The sequence below is a fragment of the Tamandua tetradactyla genome, chromosome 5, assembly GCF_023851605.1.
Source record: "Tamandua tetradactyla isolate mTamTet1 chromosome 5, mTamTet1.pri, whole genome shotgun sequence".
NCBI classification, from domain to species: domain Eukaryota; kingdom Metazoa; phylum Chordata; class Mammalia; order Pilosa; family Myrmecophagidae; genus Tamandua; species Tamandua tetradactyla.
The window spans coordinates 177523118-177544806 of NC_135331.1; the positions used below are offsets into that span (position 1 = coordinate 177523118).

At 35.1% G+C, this 21689-nt stretch overlaps 2 protein-coding genes and 1 long non-coding RNA gene across 13 annotated transcripts in view; 1 reads left to right on the forward strand and 2 right to left on the reverse strand.

Moving 5' to 3' along the window:
• Positions 1-774, reverse strand: part of LOC143685116 (uncharacterized) — a 99652-nt gene extending 98878 nt beyond the window's left edge. For all 5 annotated transcript variants that reach the window (XR_013176384.1, XR_013176383.1, XR_013176382.1 and 2 more), the window contains exon 1: positions 129-774. This is a non-coding gene — a long non-coding RNA (uncharacterized LOC143685116). The remainder of the gene's footprint in view (positions 1-128) is intronic.
• RSPH4A (radial spoke head component 4A) lies at positions 150-20868 on the forward strand. 2 transcript variants are annotated; one of them, XM_077162729.1, is made up of 6 exons: positions 150-1202; positions 5504-5738; positions 7818-8558; positions 9703-9847; positions 10468-10585; positions 14122-20868. In XM_077162729.1, exons 1-6 carry the CDS (start codon positions 556-558, stop codon positions 14360-14362), a joined length of 2127 nt encoding a protein of 708 aa, XP_077018844.1. In that variant the 5' UTR covers positions 150-555; the 3' UTR covers positions 14363-20868. The 2 variants fall into 2 exon arrangements, with proteins under 2 accessions (XP_077018844.1, XP_077018845.1); XM_077162730.1 differs by lacking the exon at positions 9703-9847 and having other exon boundaries at positions 14122-14260.
• Positions 16008-21689, reverse strand: part of ZUP1 (zinc finger containing ubiquitin peptidase 1) — a 43663-nt gene continuing 37981 nt past the window's right edge. For 5 of the 6 annotated variants that reach the window (XM_077162737.1, XM_077162735.1, XM_077162736.1 and 2 more), the window contains exons 8-10: positions 19094-19245; positions 17224-17444; positions 16008-16304 (exon numbers count right to left, since the gene is read on the reverse strand). In XM_077162737.1, coding sequence (XP_077018852.1) covers positions 16257-16304; positions 17224-17444; positions 19094-19245 — 421 coding nt within the window. In that variant the 3' untranslated portion in view covers positions 16008-16256. Of the gene's footprint in view, positions 16305-17223; positions 17445-17986; positions 19246-21689 lie in introns of those variants that run through there. The other variant, XR_013176380.1, reaches the window with a different exon arrangement.

Genomic DNA, 21689 nt, shown 5'->3' on the forward strand with positions numbered 1-21689 from the left:
TAAGCAGAAAGCTTCCCCCAAATTCATTCAATTCATTCTCTTCTCTGTCCCTTCGCACTCCTCCCTCCTTTTTACTCCTCCCCTTTCCCCACGCGCCCCATAAATGCTTTGCATTGTCTCTCCCCTACCACAGAACGCACTCCGCAGGCACCGCTCCCTTGATGAAACTCTCAGACCCCCAAAGTCCTCCCGAGCGGGGTCGCGGCTGCTCCTACAATAGGTCGCGCGAAGTGAGGAGTTTCCGGGTTTCCAGTCCAGATGGTTTGCTGCAGGGCGGATTGGGTGCTCCAGCAAGACGAGCATGCGCTCCACCAAATCACAAGTCTAAGATCTTCATCTTCCTCGTCTCCTCCCTAGAAGCCTGGCAACTGGCGTGTCTTGTTTTTCTAAGAGGGACCCCGCCCGCGGTTGTTATGGAGATACGACGCCGCAACCTGCAGGGCAACCTCCGCTCAGAAATCGCAAGTGAGACCTTACAAAGTGACTGCCCAGCGTCTCCTCCCTCCGTATTTATACGCTTCCTTCAACCAGAACTTTTTCTCCAGACTCCTTCCAATGGACGACTCCCTGAAGCAAGAGAAGAACCACGAAGCGGAGGACGCAGGGCCCCCAGGGGAAGAAATGACAGTCGCTTCCTCCCAAGATCCTGAGCATGGGTCATCTGAACCGTTGGAGTCAGAGCTGGGGCCGGAAACAGGACCCCAGCCCAGTAGCAGCCCGCCTCGGAGCCCGCAGTCTAGAGCCTGCCCATCCTCGGAGGACCTTCTAGGACCAGCCGCATCGCCCCCGCCTCTCCCTCGTCAGGCACCCTCCGCCAGCCCGCCCCTGGCTCTGCCCAGACAGGACCCAGCAGCACCAGCGCATTCAGAGTCAGACAGGAGCACTAGTGTGAATCCTGCAGCTGGGACACCTCACTCAGATCATTGGGAGCAAACACGTGATAAAGGACAACCAGAGAGAAAAGCCTTTGAACAGATGCAGCAATTAAACCCTCACCTGTATGTACTAAAAGATGCGAGCTACAAGTCTATACAAAAGGAGCTGAGATTTGACATTTTTCAGGAGGAAGACTCAAATAGCAACTATACTCTGGAGCAGCCTGAGCCTGGGATCTCTGAAGCAGCCCCCAGCGTGCTTGAGATTGCCGTTCAGAATGCTAAGGCTTACCTGTTGAAGTCCAGTAGCAAGTCGAGCTTGAATTTGTAAGTCTTAGAGAGAAAAGGGGGGAAGAGTTGCGCAAAGCAAGAAGGGGTAGGAGTAACCCTGTATAAAAAGGTGTGTTTCTGTAGGTGCATGGAAATATGTTTGGAAAGATTGTATTAGTAAAATAGAGTTTGTCACTTAATATCTCTTTGTATCACAGGACCTAGGAAACTTCTCACCCAGGAATAAAACCTAGGAATTACGGAATCTGAAGCTGAGAACAGACACTAAAGAAAGTGAAGTCTAAGCAGCTCTCCAAGGTCCTTGTAAAAAAATAAACGTCTGCTAGTAATAGAGAGCTCAGGTTGCCAGTCTAAGCATTCTAGTCCTTGAATGACTTGGTTTTTAGTTTTTGGGCCGGTGTTGGGGTTGACAAACATTCTGGTTTCCTGGGATGTCCCCAGTTTAATCTGTAAAAGTTTTTGCACCCTCAGTCCCGGACAAACCAGGACAATTGGTCACCCCACAAACCACCCAGAACAGAATCTGTTTTTTTCCAGATCTCATATAGAAGTCAATAACTAATGGTTCAGGTATGTGCTGGCAATCCATTATGGCTTTAATTCCTCACTTATGACTGAGTATAGATTTCTAGAGATTCTTACTTCCAGGGTTTCATAATCACATAATTCTTACTTCCAGGGTTTCATAATCACAGGGTTTCATAATCACAGATATTTGGGGCTAGGAAAGACCTCCAAAAACACCTAATAAAATGCATTTGTTTTTCAAAAGAGGGGACTGAGTCATAGAGAATTTAATTAATTTGCTCGAGATTACACTGGCTGCCAGCACTCACGGACTCCTACCTTTCTCTCCATCACCATGCTCCAGCTGCAGGGCCTCTTTCCGTTCCCACTGTTCACTCTGCCCAGGAGCCATCCTATGTCTTCCTAATTCTTTGCCTGGCTGGCTCCTTATCCTTCAGAACTCAGCTTCCACAGAACTCTATTACATCATTCTGTCCTTTTCCTTCATAGCACTTAATGCCATTCATAATTTTATAGGTTTACTTTTTTAATGTCTGACTTTCCCACTAGACTGCAGGTCCCCAGAGGGCAGAGACGATGTCTGTTTTGTTTTTGTACACCACTGTATACTTAGTGCCTATCACAAAACTATCAGCCTTTTATTTAGAGAGAGAGGGAAAGAGAGAGAGAGAGCACAAAGAAATGCAGGCAGCTTAGGGACTATGAGTCCAGATCTTTTGAATCTTGTTCCATTCTTATATTCTGCTGAGGTGCCTCCTGATTAATCAATAAACATTAATTGAGTGATTACTGAGTACAAAGAAAATGCTCGCAGCTGTTAATAGGAATTTTAGAAGCATGAGATACAGTTTTAGCATCTAAAGAATAAAAAAACAATTCATATTTGATGCAAGAAATCTTTTACCAAACCCAAAGTTGGAAAATTAAAAATAGTATTTACAGGTTATTGTTTTAAATCAAAATGTTCTTGAACTGCAGGTATGTGATTTGCTATTCATTAATGGATTCTACTTCAATATCTAATATAAACTTCTAGTTATTTAATGCCCTGACAAGCATGGATTTACAGGCTTGGTAAAAACTACAAAAGAGCTCATTACAAATACTTTAAAATACATTAACAATTTAAAACTTGAATACAAAAATATAAAATGAGAAAATGTCCTTTACTGAATTATTTTATAACTAATGTAACTTAAATCTCTAAATTTATTTCCAAATGCTGTCTCAGAGACAGTAAATGGATATCTTCCATAATAGTCACTGAAATCCCCTAAGTACTTTAGAGCATGCAGGTTAAAATTGATTAGTAAAGGATGACTTTATCTCCACATTTTATATGTATATTTCATTTGACAGCCATAAAAGCTATTTTGCTGCAATTAAAACAATGCTTGATTAAACTATAGGATTTGATATTGACTTTTGTAAAACTGAAAAAAAAGCTGACAAAAAAGAAATCTATCTTTTCTGCCATTCAATTAAAACCAATTAGAAATCCCATCAAACTGTAAAAAACTATAGTTCTGAGTTAAAATTTAAAAATATATTTCATAATTTTATATGAAGGTATTTTCAAGTGTGGAATTTGTTAAAACATATATAAAATATTTGGTCTGTAAAATTGTGCATAAAACACACATAGGCAGTATATTGAAACCTGGGAGGTAAAACTAAAATTTAGAATTTTAGAACTTTGGAATTTAGAATTTAAATGCTTGAGTTGATGTTTTTCATGTCCTATTGGAACCAAATACTCCAGTAACAAGTTCAGCTACTGTGACATTAGCAAAAATATTTTTAGTCTGGATGCTTCTCCATGAGTTTCAAATTCAACAAGATATTAAGGGTCTTTGAAATTTTAAACAAATTCCTAGTCATAAAATTTCTTTACATTTACAAGAAAAGCAACATTTTGGGGAAAGAATGATAATTTATGCACATGTAATATTTTTTTAATTTCTTTTTTATGCACATGTAATATTTTTAACTGCCTACATAACCTACATATTTTCTTTGATATTCCTGAAGTCCATTAGATGAATACAGACATTAAAGAAAAAAACAAAGTAATAGGTTGGATCAATTGATAGAAAAGTAGGCAATTATTGAGTATCTATTTTGTAAGTAGGTAATAATTATAATGTTAATAATCATAATTTTGATGGAGCCATACAAAATATAAAATCCCTAATATTACCATGAAAGAATCTAAGAAAGCTGCTGAAATAGGAAATATGTAATGCACACAATTATATAGTAACATATCAGTCATCCCCAAAAAAACCCATTCTAAAATTAGAAAGAATGATTTTCAGTAATGACTTCAGTAGTACTAATGCACTGAGGACAAATAGGACTTTAAATTATTTCCTCACAGAAATGACGTAGATGAGACACAACTAGGAATAGCCTGAACAAAAACTGCCAGGTAGTTCTTAGAAATTGAATAAAAGGGATATTTAGTGGAATTCCCTCCCTGGGGCAGAGGTTTTCATTGGGGTGGGGATAGGGAGTGCGAAATTAAGGCTTAAAATGTACAAGGTTTCTATTTGGAATGATGGAAATGCTTACGTAGTGGATGGTGGTGATGATAGCACAACATTGTGAACGTAATTAACAGCAGTGAATATATATCTGAATATTATTAAAGGAGGAAATATTAGAATGTATATGTGGTAACAAAATAAAAAGTAAAAAATCCATGGAATTACACTACACAATGAGCTCTAAGTGAAACCATGTACAATTATAAAAATGTGCTATACTCAATTGTAACAAATGATCCACAATTGATGGTTGTGGGGTGGTATATGGGAATCCTATATTACATGCATGATGGTTCTGCAAATACACAAATTCTCTATTACAAAGGAAAGAAAGAAGGAAGAAGGGAAGGAAAGAAGGGAGGGAGGGAGGGAGGAAAGGAGGAAGGAAGGATCTTTCCAGCTTAATTTCTGGAGAGATACAATGCATGTCCACCAGAGGCAATTTATGAAAGCTTACATCTTGAAGAGAGGAGACCCTATTTACCATGAATACAGATTTATAGACATTTTGGGCTCTTAAATGGTTATTTCACATTGTAAAACTGGTTGAAAAAGCACACATTGCACTTATGTGTTGTACGTAATGAATTAATGAGAAGTTAAAGACAGCTAATTTACTAGTTCAAGCATTAAATAAATAGCAAGGGGAGTGTTCTTCATAGAAGAGAACTAAAATATTAGTGTTATTATATTTAAGTAAAGGTGAGTAGTATTTGATGACACTTTTCTTTCAGAGATGTGTGTGTTGGAGTTGCAATGGGAAATATATTTCTTATCATCTATAAACGAAGGAAGTAGACAATTGGCTTAGGAACTGGGAAAGAGAAGAACACATCATGAAGATAAAGAATTAATAGGATTTAGAAATGAAATTGGATGGTGAGGGTAGGGGGAGGGAATGGGAAAGAAGTTAAGGTAAAAGAATGAAAGATAATAATCACTTTAAAGTACATAACAAAGATTTCAAGCTCAGAGATAAATTGTGAAAATGTACCTGATACAGAATAAATATGTATCTTACTAGAGTATGTTTTTTTCTAATAAATTAAAATATTCATATATTGGAGGAATTTTACTAAGGAAAATGCTAGAAGAGATCCTTTCTGGCAGTAGAAGTTACCTTATGTTTTTATTCACTTAGTATCTCTGAGGGCTACAAATTCTTGATGTTCCCTGAAAAACAACTAATAAAGTCTGCATGAAACAAATCTTCAAATGTTCTTAACATGGATATTCTCTGGAATTTTCTGTTATGGGTAGGTATGATCATCTTACTTCCATGCTGACCAAGATTTTAGATGAGCGTCCTGAAAATGCTGTTGACATTATTGAAAATATTAGCCAAGATGTGAAAGTGGCACATTTTAGGAAAAAATTAGATACATTGCAAAATGAGACTGAGATGCTTCCAACATATGAAATAGCAGAGAAGCAAAAGGCTCTTTTTCTCCAGGAAAATTTGGAAGGAGCTGACCAAGAACTGGAAGACGAAATAGTAAGTCACCACTATAAATCTGAAAAGTTAAATTTTAGGGTTTTATTGGACATGAGTAGGATTTGGTTTTAATTTCATACCAACTGTGTTTTATAGCTTCCTATCCTGTATTTCCACTTTATTTTTTCTTGTCTCTATAAGCCTTCTCCAATCAACCTAATTTCATACCACTCATTTCTTTATTTAGGGGTTTCTTTTTTTTTCATATGTGTTTTAATATTTTATAGGCCTTTAATTATTTGTTGTATGCTTGTTGGGCTAAGCTCCTTTATATCTGAGAAAACGATTTCTACTACTTATATTGTCCAAGTTGTCCAGTGCAGATCTGGGCTTTATAGCTGTTGCTTGTGAAATAGTTGTTGAATGAGTTAATGAATATCAAATAATTAATAATTAAGCTTTAAATTAAATTGCATATTTTTTCTCTTTAATTACTAGAAAAAAATAGAAGTGCTTCTAATGTTATTTGCCTTCTATTCCAAGACAAGCTCTTCATATATGTCTTTATAGTATGCATATTATGTCTTGGTATTATGTATTTTATGTCAATGGGGCATACACAATACGAGAAATAAAATATGTCTTTACTCTCTATAGGGAAATTGTGGAAATATGATTGTGACAGAGGAAAAGAAAGCTTTATCTAGAGAATAAAATTTGTTTCATCACAGAAAGGTTAGCTCCAAACATTTTGAAACAGAATATTATATTATTTTCTGAATGCATGTATGCTTGTAATATATACACATTCCCTGAGTGTCATGTCCTACTACCACTATATTACTTAAATTGGCTATATATACTTGCAAATTTAATGTTTTGGGTAAGGTTTTATTAGTAAAGGGTTTAGAGTTAGGTCAGGAATAATAGATGGGAACCAAACAGTGGGTACATCCTCTAGGGCTTGGCAATTTGACCCCTTATCCAGAATGCTCAGAGGGAACTAATGAAGGTGTCAGGAAGTTGACATCAGGCTGCTTCAGCAAGGACACATTTGGTTATGTAGCTACATACAGTGATGTTGTGTCTGGGAGCAAACAGCAGTAGGCAGATGATCCCAGAGAAGTTGAACAAACAGGAGCTGGACTCAGAAGAATGGGGCATTGGGCTACTGATCAGGCATAGTCTTACAAGGTGGGAATATGCATTCTAAAACTAGGGTATGCGGTGAGAACACAAATAAGCTGCTTTGATCATGAGAATGGGCCCCTTAATGTTTAAGGAGTTCATCCATAAATTCTTCCTAATAAACTCTAGGGTTGGTTTTAGAGTCTTGACAAGCTAAATCATCAGGTGAAGATTAAAAGGTGTGAAAGGATGCAAGAACCACGCAGGCCAGATTTGGAAGCATTGAAATGTGAGCTACATGACCAACTCTGTCCTGGACTTACACCCATAGAATGTTCATATTTCTATTTTTGTCTTCAACCACACTAGAATTCCTGTGTTTAGTTTCCAGCTTTCATTTATTCATTCACCCACTCATTTAAAAACATCTGTGACTACCTAATACATGACAAGTACTGAGATACGCACATGAAAGAGATTTTTCTGGCCTTTACTTGCAGTCTGGTGAATGAGGCAATACAATTATTGCAAACCCATTTGATCAGTGCAAAAATAGAGATGATTTCATGTAGAAAAAACTGTTTTATTTGAAAAAAATAAATATAGTGCCATATTTACTTTTCACTGAATTAATATGTGTAAGTAGGTTATATTATCTACAGATTTTATTTCAGGATAGTAAAAGGGGTCACTTTAATATTTTTATATAAATGAGTGTTAATGATTATTGTTAATAGTGGCTATTAAATTCTCTCTGCCTAAGATATAAACATAAAACCAGGCAATTATTACAAAGGAAGAGTATAAAACACAATGAAAGAAGCTACATTTATAAGGAATGAGAGAGGAATTGAAATCGAGGAATTATCAGAATGGGAATTTATTCTAAATCTTCAAAAAAAATTGTTAAAGAAATGGTAGAGAGAGAAAATAGAGTTAATATCAAAATATTTTTAAAAAGAAAATGGAAGCAACCATTTGAATAAAATTTAACTACATTTGTATTTCCAGGCAGAAAATGCTCTTCCAAATGTGATGGAGTCAGCTTTCTATTTTGAACAAGCTGGAGTTGGTTTGGGCACAGATGAGACTTACCGCATATTTCTTGGTCTCAAACAGCTTACTGACACCCACCCGATTCACAGATGTCGTTTCTGGGGCAAGATCTTGGGTGTAGAGATGAATTACATAGTAGCTGAAGTGGAATTTCGTGAGGGGGAAGATGAAGAGGAGGTGGAAGAGGAAGATGTGGCTGAAGAGAGAGACAATGAAGAAAGTGAAGCTGATGAGGATGAGGAAGATGAATTACCAAAGTCCTTTTACAAAGCTTCACAGCCTATACCAAAAGAAGAAAATAGAACAGGTGCCAACAAATATGTCTATTTTGTTTGTAATGAACCAGGAAGACCATGGATGAAATTACCAGCAGTTACACCTGCACAAATTGTTATTGCAAGAAAAATCAAGAAATATTTCACTGGACGATTGGATGCCCCCATAATAAGTTATCCACCTTTCCCAGGAAATGAGAGCAATTACTTACGAGCACAAATAGCCAGAATTTCAGCAGGGACCCACGTCAGCCCTCTTGGTTTCTATCAGTTTGCTGAAGAGGAGGGAGAGGAGGAGGAGGAAGCAGAAGGTGGCCGAGATAGCTTTGAGGAGAACCCTGATTTTGAAGGTATCCAAGTGATTGATTTAGTGGAATCCCTATCCAATTGGGTTCATCATGTACAACACATTCTCCCTCAGGTAGGGGTTTTGCAATTCTCCATTTATCCATTTATCTGTTGATTAGCAAATATTTATTAAATTCTCTCTTTAATGCACAAAGATAAACAAAATGAAGCCCTTCTGACTCTAGACAGAGAAAAAGAACATTAAAAAAAATCAAGTAAAAACAGAATACTATAATTGCCAAATAGTATGGACCAGGGATTTTCTAACAGATTTTATTTTCAAATGGAAAATATAATAAGCACTTATATGGAGCATTTGAAAACCTACGTAAGGATATAGATTTTTTTATTAAAGGATATAGATTTTTGTGTTGTGAAATTATTTTTATGTGTTAAATGTAAATGGGTTTATTCATTTAGAAATGGTTCTTTTATTCTTTATCTATGATACACTAGCACTAATGGAATTTTTATGCCAAGAATAATGAAACAAAAATAAACCAAAAGGGCTATATAATACTTATATAGCACCTATTGTGCCAGGTGCTGTTTATAGCACGTTGTACATTAGCTCCTTTAATCCTAACAACCCCACCAGAGACAGAACATTATTTTCCTTATTTTGCAGCTGAGGAAATTCAGGCAAAAAGTCTAGAAAATGTGCCAAAGGAAATATAGCAAATAAGTGCCAAGGCCAGAGGTGAGCCAGGCAGAATGGATCCAGGTCCTGGTCTTAGCCACCACATACCACCCCATCTGCAGGTAGAAAATCCTTGCTCTAGAGAAGAGATACTCTTAGACATCTACACATGAGAGAATTAAATAAGAAACCGCAGCCCCCAGCCTCTATACCTAACCTTAGTACCAGTTTGCTTTATTATTGTTAATAATAATAACAGTACTTTATCTCTTTCAGATAAATCATTTTTTAACTGGTAAAATGCATTAACTTTTCATTAAGGTTCTAGTTTTAAAACATAAATATTCTGTAACTTCAAGCTATTAAATTCTTGAAATAAATGATACAATCTTTTGCTTGGAATAATGTAGATTGAAAAGCTATTGTCAAATTTATATTGAGTAAAGGAATAATTGATTAAATTCTTATACCGTGCAACTGTTTGAATCATGCTTATAATTGCTTCAATTCAAGTGCATATCCTGAGATTTTAAGGTCCTTTAAACAGACTCCTAAATCTTGCAACATTCACTACCAGGGTCGCTGCAACTGGTTTAACCCCATACAAAAAAGTGAGGAAGAAGAAGAGGAAGAAGATGAAGAAAAAGAAGAAAAAGAAGAAGCTGACTACACAGAACAAGAAGTGGGGCCTCCTCTTTTGACACCAATCTCTGAAGATTTAGGTAATTTTGTACAATTGTAATCACACAGACATAAACTGTTGAGTATAATATGGTTAATATATGGGAGTTAGAAACCTCTTAAAAGTGTCAAGGGTCAAGGTTCTAAACCCTTTCCCCTTCATGAGTTCTGGGATGGTGGGGAGTAAAGAATGTAGCTTTAAATCACATTCAAATACATAATTCAGTGCTGATAATTATATTCATAATATTGTGCTACCACCACTACCATCCGATTCAGTTTTTGAAGAATTTGTGCTTGTAACCATTTCTCTTTCATAAAAACTATTTACCCTCTTACTTGGTTATCAAATATAACTTCTCTGCCAATAGGCCTCCTCTCCCTTAATAAGGCTTCTTGTCTGTGTTGCACAAATGGAGAATATACACAAATATACATACATGTATACATACATATTTCATTGTTCAAGTATATTCATACTCTTCTGATTTTAAGAAGCTGCTGACATTCTAACTTTTCTATATCATGTGTTTGGGTGTTTCATTTTTGTTAAAGATTAATACAAATTTTCCGTTACACAGTAGATTCTTGTCTATCTAATATTTAAGCTTTTAAAATACTAACAAAAAAGTATTTTAAATTATTCCTCTTTGGTTTATAGAGATTCAAAATATACCCCCTTGGACAACACGGCTATCCTCAACTCTCATTCCTCAATATGCTATTGCAGTCCTTCGATCCAACCTTTGGCCTGGAGCATATACCTTTTCCAATGGCAGGTAAGTATTTGGCCACTTGTGAAGCCATTATTGTGACTATTCAAGCTCTGGAAATTAAAATTATCACTGAAATGTTAAGCTACTATCCTTTAAACTCCTGCTTGCTATGTCAGGCTATGGCATAAGATTTATAAAAATATCTGTATCATACAGTAAAGCATCAAATTCAGGAAATTAGAGTAATTCAGCTTCTTCCCTTTCAACTGAATTACAATTGAGTTAAAAATTGTTTTTTTTTTTTGTATATGATTATTTGAATAATTGACTTAATTCATGTCATTGGATTAGTGGGGGTAATTCTAGGCAGTGATTAAATTGGTTTAAACCTTAGATTATTTCTGTTTGACATTTTGATAAAGATAATCTAAAAATATGTATTATTTAATCTATCACCATCAAGGTAATTAGGTTCAATTTAGATCCTAAATGTGCCTTTATCCTCACCTAGAACATACACTTCCATTTGTCTTTAATTTTCACGTCTTACCTACTAACTCAGAGTTGCTTGGTTAGTGACCTTTTTTTTTTACTTATTATTTTGAAATACTTTCAAATGTATAGGATAGTTACAAAAATAATACAAATCCCATATAGGGAACTCCAACATATGCCTATGCCACCCATGACCAACAGCTCCAGATACTCAGATCCATGAATTTTAAAATTTTGACATATTTGCCATATCATTCTATCCATCCATGTACCTATCTAAATATCTATCATTCCATTTCCTGAATATTTGACTGTAGGTTGTATACATCATGCTCCATAAACACATAATATTACCATGTACTTTTCCTAAGAACAAGGATATTTGCTTACATAGCCACTTTCAGTGAAGTTAATCCAGTTCAAGAAAATTAACATTGATATAAAGCTCACAGTCCATATTCCTATTTCTTCATATGTCACAATAATAAACTTTTGAGCCTTTTCTCTTCCCTTGTTAAATCCCATCCAGGATCTTGTGTTGTATTTAATTATCATTCTCTCTTTATTGCTCTTTTCCTTATTTTAATTGTGGGAACATATAATCAACATACACTCTTCCATTTCAACTCCAAATTAACCACACTCCCAATGTTGCAGTGCCCTTACATCCTTCCACTACCCAAGCTCTTCTATCAACCAGAAAGCCAACACCCATTGCACATTAATTCCTCATTCTCCCTTCCCCTGCTCCTGCAACCTGGCCTCTAATTTCTGTCTCTGTGAGCTTGCATATTCTCTATTTCTTTGTTGTAGATACCGTGGGGCGTATGTTTAATATTTAATTAATCTAATCTGCTTTGATACCAATTTAACTTCAACAGTGCACAAAACTATGTTCCTATACTCTTTCGTACCCTAACTTTATGTAGTCCTTGTTATAAATGACGTGTTTATAAGTCCAAACCCCCTAATGTATCATACTTTATGCATCTGCCTTTTCGATCCTGTAAGAAGCAAAAAGTGGAGTTATAACCCAAAACTACAATCGTACTGGCATTTATATTTACCCATGTGGTTAGCCTTACTAGGGATATTTATTTCTTTAGGCAGCCTCAATCTATTGTCTATTTTTTCTTTTCAACCAGTGCTCTTTTAGCGAATCTTGTAGGGCTGGTTTAGCAGTGACAAACTCCCTCAGCTATTATCTGAGAATATGTTAATTACCTCCTAAGTTTTAAAAGACAGTTTTGCTTGATATAGGATTCTTGGTTCGAGATTTTTTGCTTTCAGCACTTATAAATATGTCACCCCACTACCTTCTAGCCTCCATTGTTTCTGAAAAGAGACAGACACTTAACCATATTGATGTTCCTTTATGTATAACACATTGCTTCTCTCGCTTGGCTTTCAGAATTCCCTATTTTGGCATGAAACAGCTTGAGTATGATAAGGTTTGCTGTGGACCTATTTGGGTTTATCCTATTTGGGGTTCACTGAGTGTCTTGGATGTGTATATGTCTTGTGTTGAATTTGGGAAGTTTTCAATCATTATTTTTTTTTTTTTTTTTAAAGGAAAGACAGAGAGAAGGAAGGAAGGATAGAAGGAAGGAAGGAAGGAAGAAAGGGAAACATCTTTTAAACATTTTCTTGTTTTATTGTATTCTGTTTCTCCGTTTTTGTTACATGGGCTGGGGCCGGGAATCGAACCGAGGTCCTCCGGCATAGCAGGCAAGCACTTTGCCCGCTGAGCCACCGCGGCCCGCCCTCAATCATTATTTTTTAAATATTCTCTCTGCCCCTTTCTCTCTTTCCTTTCCTGCTGAGACTCCCACAATGCATATATCGGTATGCTTGATGCCATCCCAAAGGTTCCTCAGGGTCTGTTCGCTTTTCATTCTTCTGCTCAAGCTGGATGATTTCAATAATCTTTAAGTTCACTGATTCTTTCTTCTACCAGTTCCAATCTGCTAAACTCTGCCAGGGAATTTTTTATTTTTGTTATTGTGGACTTTGGCACTGTTTGGTTCCCTTTCATAATTTCCATCTCTCTATTGATATTCCCTTTGTGTTCCTCTATTGCTTTCCTTATTTTCTTTAGTGCTTTGCCATGTTTTCCTTTAGCTATTTGAATATATTTGGGGCCATTCTTCAAAAGTCTGTCTGCAGTGTCTCAGGTCAGAGCCTCTTCACTGATGTTTTCTAATGCTTTACATCTCCTTTGCCAGGCCATCAGTTCCAAATGCCTCCTCTTCCGTAGGAATGTTTCCTCATGGTCCAGGCACTGCACTGCCTGTCTTAAGAACCAGCAATCCCATGTCCCAGGAAGCCATGACATTGTTGCTTTCTCACAGTAAAGTCTTCTACACATGGGGCAAGTTCGGGGTTGGTGAGCATGTGAAGGATATCCTGGTCCAGTTCCTGAGGCTGTTATCCATATGATTGTGCCAGACATACATACTCTTGGTATGTGCACAACAGTTACTCTTCTCCTTCTAGAACCAGAACCAGAAGTCCAAACCAGACGTGCAGGTTGGCTCCATGCCAAGCCAGTGATGAGTGGGGAAAGGCCAGCCAAGCCTTTATTGCTGCTTTTAAGTGGCCTTTTTCTTGATTCAGTGGTCACCCTGTTTCTATATGCCTATAACTATTTTCTGGAGCTTTGAGGAAAATGTTTCTGCCAGTTCTTGCTGGTTATTCACAGGTTTCATGTGGGGACAGCCCTGAAGCTTCTCACTCTGCCATCTTGATTAGGGTGTCTCCAGCTACTAACTTAAAATTTTTTTTTTTTTACTCTGCAAAAGTAGTAACTCTTTAACTCAGTATTTTTTTCTCTTTCTAAAATAAATAGTAATCAAAGGCTTTTTACTTGTGGTCTAGGTGAAGGACAAAGTTTGAAAGTCTACCCTCATGGTTTTCATAACCAACATAAATAAGATTGAATCAAAATAAGTCCCCGTGCTAAAATTATTATTTCACCTCTAACATTTAAAATGGATTATTTTAAAAATGTATGGGCCTATGACAAACTCCAAATACTTTGTTATTACAGAGGGTCAATTCGTCTTACTGGAAAGCTAAAAAGATTTTTTTTTTTTAACTTACAGAAAGTTTGAAAATTTCTACATAGGTTGGGGCCATAAGTACAGTCCAGACAACTATACACCCCCGGTTCTACCGCAAGTTTATCAAGAGTACCCCAGTGGACCGGAAATTACAGAAATGGATGACCCCAGTGTCGAAGAAGAGCAGACTTTCCAGGCTGCACAAGAAGCTCTACATGCAGCTGAGAGAAAAGAAGAAAGTGAGGAAGATGAAGATGATGATGATGATGATGATGATGACTAACAAGAATAAAACTAGCCCAGTTTATGAGGATTGATTATAAGACTGATCATAAATTGGATCAGCACCTATTCAAGTTTGGAATTTCTTATGTGGAACTATCAATACATGCTTATAGACAGACACTCAATGGATTTTCCAGAGGCTAACTGACGTGATTACATCATTGCTGTGATGGCGAATACAGTATGTGCTTGTCTGTTCTTACGTTTAAAAGTGTCTCAGATTTAGTTTCTAATTTGGAAAATATCAAAAGATAAAACCCACTACAGCTCCTTGGGGATCTTAAAATTTTTTGAGCATCAAGGACTACTGAGAACAGAAATTTTGATAACCACCGAAGTACAGCATGAATTCTTAACAAGGCTGTGCTACTGTGAGTAAATTTTGTGTATATTCATCTTTTTCCCCCCTGGGAAGAGGGTTCACAGTTCTATGATTTGCTCAAAGACTCAAACTTTTATATTTTTTACTTGTTACTTCTCTAATCTGACTCTTCTTTCATCCTTATAAAAACTAAGTGACTGGGAAAAAATAATTGCATATAGATGATTAGCTGGGATAACCAGATACCTCAGACTTAACATTCTCTACCACTGTTTCTCTAAAATTAGTAGTTATTTTCATTCACTCAAAAGGTACTTTTAAGCCCATATGTGTAAGGCACCCTGAGGCTACCACTAAAAACTAGACATTACCTTGGAATTAGAAAACTCACATTCAAGGAGTGAATTAAAAAAGATAAATAGAAAATTAGAATAGACTGTAATTTAGCAAGCATTGTGCTACAAATATACCATAGTACAAATGGTGTTTTGCATACTCTGTGATGAAGGACTAATTTTTTTTCCATTTACTGCAGACCATTAGTTTCATGAAACAAAATAATTGCAGCATTTCTAAATTACTGTACTTATCTCATCACAAGCTGGCAAGCAGTTCACAGATCTGATCTACGCTTGGAGTAACACTGCTTGTAATGCCTTAGAAGATACACTTAATCCAGATTTGAGCAGTTCAAGAAGCACTTCTAAGTGCACCAGGATAAAATAGTATGGGAAGAAGTGTTCCACGCAGCACCAGTACATAAGTCAATTACTAGATGAAAGGAGTGGTGATACTGGGGAGTTCAGGGCCATATTATGTTGGATATTAGGATAGTAGTCACAAGCAACGAAGAGGATTAAACTAGAAAGTTACAAAATCACCTTTGTATTTTAGAATGTTTTGGCTTCAGTCTGGAGTATGGATTGCCAGAAGATCCAGACTTGATGCAGGGAGGTAAGGCAGACTACCACCATTATCTAGGTAAGAGATAATGGTAGTATGAAATGGAACAACTGCATGAGGAGTAGAAAACTGGTTACCAGTCTGAAAAATAGGAGAATATTAAAAAGGGTGGTTTTCAGAATTTCCAATTGGGCAATATTACTTCATTCTTGAAGTACAACTAAAATTTATAAAATTTCATACAAGTAGATTACTTCTTAATTTTTTCATGGTAAACACTTGCTGCTTAATATCCATTTCTTCATCTACCTTGATTTCCTTTTGAGGAACTAACTGCCTCTGTCCCAGGAGATTTACATGATTCATGCCAATGAGATGTGCCCTCTCAGGCATATATGACGGCTATAATTTTTTAAAAAAATTTTCTGAAACATTAATAAGTAAAAGAAAAACCTACAATGCAAATAAGACATTTTATTGACATAATTACTAAGCAATGAAATATTAAGATAAAATTTAATGAATATAACAGACATTTTAGAAATGAAATCATATTACAAGTTGAGTTGAGTATTTGGAAAATTCAGATTCATAATTTGTACTAAGGAGTTTAATAACTGAATTTAGAAAAAAAGTATAATTCCACAGTCATGAAATGCTTAATTCTTCAAGGAATCTTCTCAGCTGTAAAGATTTGAGAAGCCTGTCTCCTGGCCTTGAAAAGGAATTAAAAAAACAAACTGTTAATTGTGGAAGCTAGAAGTCATTAATTAGAATATATATTAATTATTCTAATGTGAAAATACAAAATCTGGAATTAACCTGTGTCTCGCCAAATGAATGACAGGATAAACAAAATTAATTCAAGTTTGGCATTTAAATCACTGCAAAGAAACCCTTAATGTATCATAATAAGTTGAAGAGAGTCTTATAAACAATGCTTGCCTTTATATCCCAAGTTACAAGGCTGAAAAATTACTCTAATTGTATTTCTCAGTGAAAACAATTTTAGTCCTTTTCCCATGATCCTGTTCCTCTCTAGTCCTCTGATTCTTTTCTCTTTCAAGAGAAAGAAAGCAACGTGAAGTAGGGGCATTTTTTTAAAAACAGATTCTGTGGCTTGTGCATTTCGAAATCTGATATGCCATCACATTTTGTCAGTTCATACCAAGTGGAAGCCTTTAAATTCTTAAATATTTTTCTATAATGCACCACTTAATTAATTCTAGAACTGTGTATACTCAATAAGTCCCAGTGCATAAAGCCCCTGGCACTCACATTTTAATAAACAGTAATTAAGGTCAGTGTGAGCTTGATATCACTGGATTAAGTAAGCTTTACTTACCATTATATATTGCCATTACTCGCTACTCACTTGCTATTAAATGTTAAATTAAATATTATAAAATTAAATTCAGTTATGAAGCTCTGAATAAAGTAATTAAAAATCATTAGGATTTCAAGATGCCTGTTCCAGAAATTAAATAACAAAAACAAAAAAATGTTTTTACCAACTTAATGAAATAGGATAAGGTGTTCTGAAATATAAAGCTACAGCATTGATTTAAACTAAAAATTTTAAACTCTAAATTCAATCCTTTCAAGATTCACATAATAAATATGTCAATACTCACAACCTTCTCTTCTGGAGAAAGAACACCCTCTATTGCCAATATCTGGTACTGCTTATGTTTTAAATTTCCTACAAATCTCCTAAGCTGCTTGAGACTGTTAGCCTCAATATCTTGTTTTAATAGTTTTTGCATTTCTCGAGAAGGACATCCTGGATCAAATATTAGTAAACACAATGTTCGGTTTTTTCTCTCTTCAATTCCAACAACTGTTCGACTATGACCTATCAAAAAAATAGAATAATAACAGCTAAATATATGGCATATGTTTCTATATCTCTACCCATATATAAAAGTTGATATATATTATATATATATGTAAATTTAGTGTGCATATATATTTTTATATATATGGCTTCTAAACATAGCCTAGTCTTTATGACTATAGCTTATGAACAAAACCAGTCATCCAGTTAGTCATAGGCATCCACCAGGTGCCCAATTAAAGTACAGTATAGTTTCTCTCTTAACTAAGAGAAACAGCTTCCAGAAGTCAGGCCTTATCAGTAAAAGTAAGTAAACTGAGCTAAAAGAAGCCATTAATGATTTTTCATAAAAAAATCACTAAAAGGAAAGCAAAAGGTTAAAATTTTATACACCTTAAATGTTTCCATTTATTCTTTGCTTACCAGAAATTTTATAAAATCCTCTGCAGTGCCATGATATTATAAATTCATTTTTTTTTATTATGCATACTTAGATACACTTATTTGTCATTATTCTATCCAAATGTTCAGTGCTGTATTGATTGTTATTCTGGACCCACCTTAATCCTGGAGACGCAGTTAACTTCAATATATTAAATGGGAAAATGTTTTAGTCTGTGAATCTGTAGTTATTTTTAAATAAAGTTAGAACAAAAGTTCTGGGTAATCTGTTTACTTAATTAACATAGCAAAAAAAGGTTTCTCAACATTCTCTCCCACATCCATGGCAACTTAATGAACAGAATGTCATTGTCAGTTCTTCTGACACATATCTGAACTCTTTCACTCTGAAAATACAAGAGTTTAATTTTACTTCTTAGTATTCAGGTTTTTTTCCTTCAACTTTATTTTTCTAACGGCTTCATTAAAAAAAGTTCTACTTCTACTCTATTTTACTTTTTCTTTCCTAATCTCTTAATCCCTCTTATTCAAATTATCTCAGGCAAAAGGATGTGAAATTTATCTGCCCTAGAATTAAAACTCTGTTTCCCAAAAGGTAAACAGAAGTAAATTTACATATACTAGTATTACCATAGGGGAAGGCTTAGTCTATTATTGCTTGTTTTCCTAAACAATGATACTCCTAACATTTACTTCTCCTTATTCCTACTGACCCAGAACATCCACTCAACAGGATTTATCCAGTGCCTAGATGCCAGGCACTAGTCTAAGCAGTACTGACAAAGCAGTAAGCAAAACAGAGAAACATAAATGTCTTCATGTAACTTAAGAGATATCCTATAAATAAGGTAAGTAAGTGAAATGGATGTTATATCAGATGAAGAAACAAATGGTAGGGAAGAAGGATAAGAAATGCCAACACTGGGGATTTGGAATAAAGAGTTGGAATTTTAAATAGCGTAGTGAGGGAAGTCTTCACTGAAAAAATACATGAAGAAGGTAAAGGATGAAGAGTAAGGGAATGATGAACCAGGCAAAGAAAACTGCAATACAAAATGTGCTGAACATACAGGGTATTATTCTACATTACTCAGAATATACTGTAATGATAGTGAAACTCTGAAAATAAGATAGACAGACCAATATCAAATCCGCCCTCCCCCCACTGCCTCTGATGGCCATCTCAAATTATCACACTCTTAGTTGTCCCTAAAGCAAAAGCCAACCAATTATCAGTAGCATTATTATCTTTGAGCTCTACTAACCTTGATGCTGCAGATAAATAGGAGGCTTAGATGTACAAACTACCTTTGGGGTTCCTTCCTCCTCTGAGGAATAATAGTTCAATATCCACTCAAATAAGCGAGGGTGTGTACCCAAAGGACCAGTCGATTTGTGAAAATCAACAATATGACACCTATACAAAAATGACAAAATGGATTATTTAGACAATGATTTTTAAATGTTTTCATCAATAGAATTATCAAATAATGCCAACAAAACTATCAGCTTAGAACTATTTTTTTCTAGTCATTTTTCCCTAAGAAAGAAAATAAATCCAATATACATTTTTATTATTTTTCTGGAAAACTGTCATTTTTGTGAAGGAAGTAACTATTTAAATAACTATTCATAATAAGGTACATGACCAATCTAAAGGTATGAAATTTTCTGACGTATAAAATACCCATGATTAGCAAATGAAAGCCATCCTTGTTACATTATGACACTTAGATATAATATGGGGCATACCTTTTATTCTAAAGTCTCTAAATTTGATGATCAGTTTGAAACTGACTTCTAACTTTTATTCCCTAGCAGTCATTCACAGCTATCAAAAATATCCTGAATATTTTTCCTTTCAGCTCTCTAAAATTTCAAAGACACACAAGACTATTTATAAAGATCATAGAAAAACATGTACATACCCATATCTTTATCTAAATAACTATTTTTAAATGTAAGGTATAGCTTAAAACAAATAATACCTTTGTCATTTCAAACTACAGCAAAAATCTGTCCTCATCTTTCTTGACAATAAAATTTCTAAAACATACACAAGTATGGTTGCTAATTTTAGCCTCAGCAAATTTAATGTTTATAACTTAAAACTGATTACTGAATTTTAAGTGCTCAAATAAACCTGTATAAACTGTTTAGAAATAGGAACAGTGCTTATAGGTTAGCAGTTTTACTGTATGTCAATTTTAGATTTGGAATTTGAATAGGACCCTAGATGATGTATTCCATGTAGTGAGCAAAAGGAAAGCATTTCAGTAACTGGAAAACAAATTCAGAACATATTAAAAATAAGGTTAACCAAAAGATTAAACCATTTAAGGTATCAAGAAAGAAGAAGGATACACCAGGTATTATAAGAAGCAATTTTCCTTTCCCTAAGAATTCTAACAATTACAATGTAGACAAATTTGCAAAAAGAAAAAAAAGTAGGAATAAATTTAGAAGCCATTAAAATAGTCCTTTAAGTTTAAATAACCCAAGAAAGTTACTGTATACACACCATTAGTTTTTATAGTCAAAATGTAAGAAATATTTTTACATCTGAATCTAATCAATTAACATGGCAAAATGATGTAAAACACTTGTTAAGTTACTTAGGAACAAACAGAAAATATCAAGTCATGAAACTTAAAGGTACAGTCCCATTAAAGATGATTACAAGCCCCTATGTATTCCCTCTTGAAAACCCAACAGCACAATATCGGAAGAAATAACAATTTAAATACTCATGGACAAAGATAACAGGAACAGATTAGAAACTGCAACAGATTTTTAGAAAATGGAAAGCAGGACAGAGGAATCACAAAAGTGAATGGAAAGAAAATAAACACAATTTGTCTCACAAACCCCCACACAGGATAAAAGCTTAGAAGCACCAAGTACTTGGAAGACCAGCAGAGGGGCTGAAAATAAGAAATGAAAATTTTGCATAAAGAAGCTAAATCATCCCTCAATTTCCCCCTCCATCAATGTTGGAGCTCTACCAGGGAAAGTGGAGAACTCTTTTCTGAATGATTTCTGAGGATTGCACTAAAATTTGAGAATTGTCCAACCAAGCTCCCAAATAAGACTTCTTAAAGTGTGTTAATCTTAAATTTCCAAGTTTCTTCAGCATTCAGTGCTTCCAAGCAGCTTTTTAGTACTTCATACCTCACTCCGTGAATTAATGGACAACTAAGGATTTACAAAAGTTAGAAAAAAGCCTTCAAAATGGAAAAGACTAAAATAAACAGACATAAAAACAAATTAAAATTAAGGAAAAAGAAATATTCAGGGAATAGAAAGAAAATTCTAGGAAAAAAAATATTGCCACCATATAAAATATAACATTATGAAATTACCCTTTAAAAATTAAAAGTATGACTATTAAGTCAAAGTTTCAATAGAGAAGCTGGGAGAAGTTCAATAAATCTAAAAAGCAAAATATAAGACAAAGATAAAAAAATAAATAGGACACATAAAGTTAAAAGGTGAAAGAGGTTTAGTGGCCAACTAATAGCAATCCCAGAAAGAAAAGTAAGAAGAATAAAGATCTTAATTTTCAAAAAATAACAGCTAACTTCTGAGCTCTTACAATGGATAGTCACAGTTCTCAGAACTTGAGAAGTTTCATCTCATTTAACCTGCAGTGCAATTTTATGAGAAGACCCCTCACATCCTCACTAACCCATAAGACCCTCACTGATGGAGCCATTCCATGGGGAAAACAGAATAGGGAAGTGTGCTTTTTCTCTGAGTTAATCAGAGTGATTAAAGATTAGACTATTATTTTCATTTTGACATGACTGTTTTAATTGGCTACTTTTGACACCTGTGAGATCTCTCAGTTCAACTCAGCTT